The sequence below is a fragment of the Sinocyclocheilus anshuiensis genome, unplaced genomic scaffold, assembly GCF_001515605.1.
Source record: "Sinocyclocheilus anshuiensis isolate Anshui unplaced genomic scaffold, SAMN03320099.WGS_v1.1 scaffold718, whole genome shotgun sequence".
Taxonomy (NCBI): Eukaryota; Metazoa; Chordata; class Actinopteri; order Cypriniformes; family Cyprinidae; genus Sinocyclocheilus; species Sinocyclocheilus anshuiensis.
The window spans coordinates 1820896-1825403 of NW_015546102.1; the positions used below are offsets into that span (position 1 = coordinate 1820896).

At 39.4% G+C, this 4508-nt stretch overlaps 1 protein-coding gene across 1 annotated transcript; it reads left to right on the forward strand.

Moving 5' to 3' along the window:
* The first annotated feature begins 475 nt into the window (after positions 1-475).
* Positions 476-2041, forward strand: LOC107700518 (citron Rho-interacting kinase-like). The gene is made up of 4 exons (XM_016502196.1): positions 476-538; positions 623-711; positions 1449-1553; positions 1694-2041. Exons 1-4 carry the CDS (start codon positions 507-509, stop codon positions 1912-1914), a joined length of 447 nt encoding a protein of 148 aa, XP_016357682.1. The 5' UTR covers positions 476-506; the 3' UTR covers positions 1915-2041.
* Positions 2042-4508: the final 2467 nt, after the last annotated feature.

The following is a 4508-nucleotide window of genomic DNA, read 5'->3' on the forward strand; positions in this document are numbered from 1 at the left end:
CGTCCACATCACGAGTGAGTAGTGCCGGATTCGCCAAAAGCTTTTGTTGAAAGACGGAGCAAGGGGCGTGGCAGCACTGAAACACCGTCTAAGCTGTTCGCCAATCACAACGCACTGGGACAGCTAACCAATCGCATCACATTTCGTTTTTCGGAAGGTGGACCTTCATCAAACCCGGAACTAATCGAGCCGTTTGTACCAGACTGGGGAGAAAGGTATTGTAATAATGTAAATTATGTAAAAAATAATGCGTTTTTCGAACCACCAAGCATGAGAGCATGTTCTAGTACACCCCCAAAACAAATTCAAGACATTGTAAAAGAGCATAATAGGACCCCTTTAACCTAGAAAAATGTGCGCTAATTGTCTGTGCGGAGAGTGTAAACTGAACAGTAGCGCTCACTGCAGGACAGACGGAGGCGCCGGTGTTGTGCCAAATTCTGCACCCCAGCCAGATTATGCAGGAAAAGGGAAGCACCTCTGGTCTGAAAGACGTTGGTGGACATATGAGGCTGGAAGGATGGCTGAAGCAGCCCAGGTGAGCCGTGTGCCATGAGCATGAACACCATCAGAAGAGAAGCAAGCACTAAGTGTACATGGAATTGTGGTTGTCCTCCTGCAGAAATGGAAAGCGTGGTCAGGGCTGGGAGAGGAAGTACGTGGTGCTGGATGGATGTAAAGTGATCACCTACGAGACAGAACCAAGAGACGGTCTGTGAATGTTTTTACTTTTCCCAATCTAACTACTGGGGTGCTTCAGGGCTCAGTTCTTGGACTTTTCTGTTTGCACACAGCATATTATTACAGAGCAACTGTTCATCTCTGCTGGAAAATCTTTATTCATACTAGCTTAACCTGGTCAAGCTGGTCTTTGGATAGTGGTAGCTTGTTTTGACTAAATCTAGGTGGTTACCAGCTTTAACCATCTTGACCAGGCTGGTCTACCAAATCAAGTTGGTAGCTCCTCCTGATCAACAATCTAGACATCTTAAACCAGCTTAAGGAGGTCTGATGGTCTCCAAACCAGAGCAGCTAACAAAACCCCTCTAAAACCATCAGTCCAAACCAGCCTAACCATCGGAAACCAGGTTGATGGCCAGAGATGATGCCGTCATGATTGATCCGACCACACTTCTAACATTCTAACACTAACTTCTAACATTTTTTTCTAATTTATGTAAACTTGCATATTTTATATCTAATTTGTTTTTTGTTGTTGTTAAATTTATTTTATTCTGTGTACCAAGATTAAGATTTGAAATTGATAACACCATCTTAGGTTGAATTTAAAGCTGGGACTGGACATAAATGACCAACATGGACAAGCTAGAAACCATTTTACACTAGTCGCTGCCTTAATCAGTCTAGTTTTATCTGTTTTCCAGCAGGGATAGACAGGTATAGAATGATGTGCCTTGATGTGAATGATGTATAATCTGTCCTCTCAGAGTCGGTGAAGCCGCTGGATGAGTTTGAGTTGTGTCTCTCTGATGGAGATGTGACTGTTCATTCTGCTGTCGGTGCTACTGAGATGCCCAACACGGCCAAGACAGGTGATGTGTTACCTGTGGAATTGCACTGTACTGTGTCCTTACTAACTTTTTTGCTCTGCTGAGTGTGGATTCAGAAAGTAATCCATGTCCAGTATATGTAACATGTTTTTCTGTCTTCTAACATAATTGTGTGTGTTCAGATGTGCCGTATGTGGTGAAGTTGGAGTCGTCTCCGCAGTCGACATGCTGGCCCGGTCAGACTCTGTACCTCATGACCTCGGGGTTTTCTGAGAAACAGCGCTGGGTGGCCGTGCTGGAAGCCATTGTGGCCAGCAGTCGTGGGGCGAGAGAGAAAGCCGAAGCAGACGCTGTGAGTGAGAGGAACCTGAAACACCCACAGGCCGTTCATAGTGACATTTAAAGAGTCAGTGCAGTGACATGCAAGGCAGAAACTGTAGGTTTGTCTCTTCTTACCAGTACAGCGGGATGCAGGGAAACATACTGATAACAGGGATGCAAACTCACCATGGGTGAAAAAGTTGACAAAGATGCGCAATCCAAAATTTTTTTTTAAATTAAACACTTATAATATTTAAAACATTTATTATTTTTTAACTCTACAGTTGTGCAGTAAATTCGCTTTGAAGATTCACTTTTCATTCATGAAGATGACATGAAAATATCCTGGTGGAAAACAAAGACTTAAGATGAAAATTACTTTTATAAAATTATTATTATAACCAGCAGAGGATCACTCATTAGCTCAGTTGCCATTTCCACTCCCTAGTTTTTTTCACGTCTTGCGTTTGGAGTTATTATAAAATGACTATTATAACAATTTTTTGTACTTTTACTATACTGAAGTATGAAGTATAGCAAGTACAATTAAATAATAATGCATTAAATATTTTGAAGTATTTTTAGATTTAATTTAAAAGCTACATTTTTTAAAAACATTGCCTTAAAAAGGACACATCAATAAGAGTGTTTAATGTTTTAACTTTAACCGTAGAAACTGCTAAATAAATTCAGCCAACACAGACTTGTTGCTGCTGTAGTTTTGTTACTCTGAATTTACTCTGCATCCCTTAAAGCACAGCTCTGTTTTGACATCGGCTTGTCAGATGTTTCGTTCCGTCTATTGCTACAGTTATCACCATCAATCAAAGCAATGACTTGCGCAACAATTTAGCGACTCGCAAATTTTTTTTTCACTCCCGTTTGTCATTCCTGAAACACTATACGTGGACATTTGGTCCTCTTAGACAAACAAAACTTTTCTTCAAATTGTGAATGAAGTACTGTATGTAGAGAAGCCGAGCAAAGGGCACTTTCCTTTATGGTGCAACTGACTGAGATTACTCACGCAAAAACTTCTGATTTAATCAATGATATAATCAACTAACTACACAATCAATCTCTTATTTACTTTATTTCTTGTTATAATAGGTAGATTTTCGAGCATGTAGAACTCTGTAAACTACAGAGTTTACACCTACCTACAGTTTACCTACAGTAAACACCTCTGATTGAAAATATCCTGGTGGAAAACAAAGACTTAAGATGAAAATTACTTTTATAAAATTATTATTATAACCAGCAGAGGATCACTCATTAGCTCAGTTGCAATTTCCACTCCCTAGTTTTTTTCACGTCTTGCTTTTGGATTTATTACAAAATGACTGAAGTATAGCAAGTGCAGGAAGTCACAAAATCCACAGTCTCGTGTCATTTAAAAAAAATTGCCTACAAGCCTAGAAGGGTTAATTATTTGAATATTTAACAAGTCAACAAAAAAATAAGTTAACTTTTAATGGTATAATCATTAAATAATAATGCATTAAATACTCTTTTTTTTTAGATTTTAAAAACTACAATTTTCAAATATTGCCTCATCAAGGACTCATCAAAAAGAGTGCTTTAGGTTTTATATTTAACTGTAGGGGCTGCTAAATATATTCAGCCAGCAGACTTGTCGCTGCTGTAGGTTTGTTACTCTGAATTTACTTTGCATCACTTAATGCACAGCTCTATTTTGACATCGGCTTGTCGGATAGTTCATTCCGTCCATTGCTACAATTTATCACTGTCAAAAGTGTCAATCATAGCAATGACTCGCGGAACAGTTCAGCTGAATCACTCGCGTAATCTTTTACACTCGCGTTTGTCATTCCTGAAACAGTATACGTGGACAAATGAAACTTTTCTTCAAATTTTAAATGGATTATGTGAGAAACTGTTATTCTTGTTATAATGGGAAGATCTGTGAGTGCTTAGAAGTCCGTAAACGTGTGAAAACAATTAGTTCAGAGCGGATTCTGACTAACCTACAGTAAACACCTCTGATTGGCCATTGCTTTCAACAGAGATGCCTTTGATTGGCTACAAAACTAAACGCTGCAAAACACGTTGGAAATAGAAACTTGGTTTTGTAATTCGAAACCAGAGCGCGTGCACAAAAACACAGGAACGTTTGAAAGCGGGTACACGAATCACACAAAAGGCCCATTTTGAATTCAAAACGGCAAATTTCACCGAAAGGTGACAAGTTTGTATCCCTGGTACCGAAACTTGCCAACCAAATTCTGCACCCCTGCCAGATTATGCACCCCCTAGTTGAAGTCGCTACCTGATTGACTAATCCCAACCCCACCCCTAATCCTAGCCCCTTCCCCACACCTACTCCTAAACCTACCAATACTAGGGTGTGCATAATCTGGCAGGGTGCAAATTTCAGCACTACACCGGTACGCTCACTTACTCCTAAAATACTCTTACAGATAAGAGTAATAGCTACATCTTTCGAATCTTTAAAGACTCTACGTTTATTTTTGTGTGAATATGTTATGCGGTCTCTGTGAACTTGAGCGCGAAACTCCGTGTATATCTTTGCAATTTAGACATACAGTGGTGTGAAAAAGTGTTGGCCCCCTTCCTGTTTTTTTTATTTTTTGCATATTTGTCACACTTAAAAGATTCAGATCATCAAACAAATTTTAATATTACACAAAGATA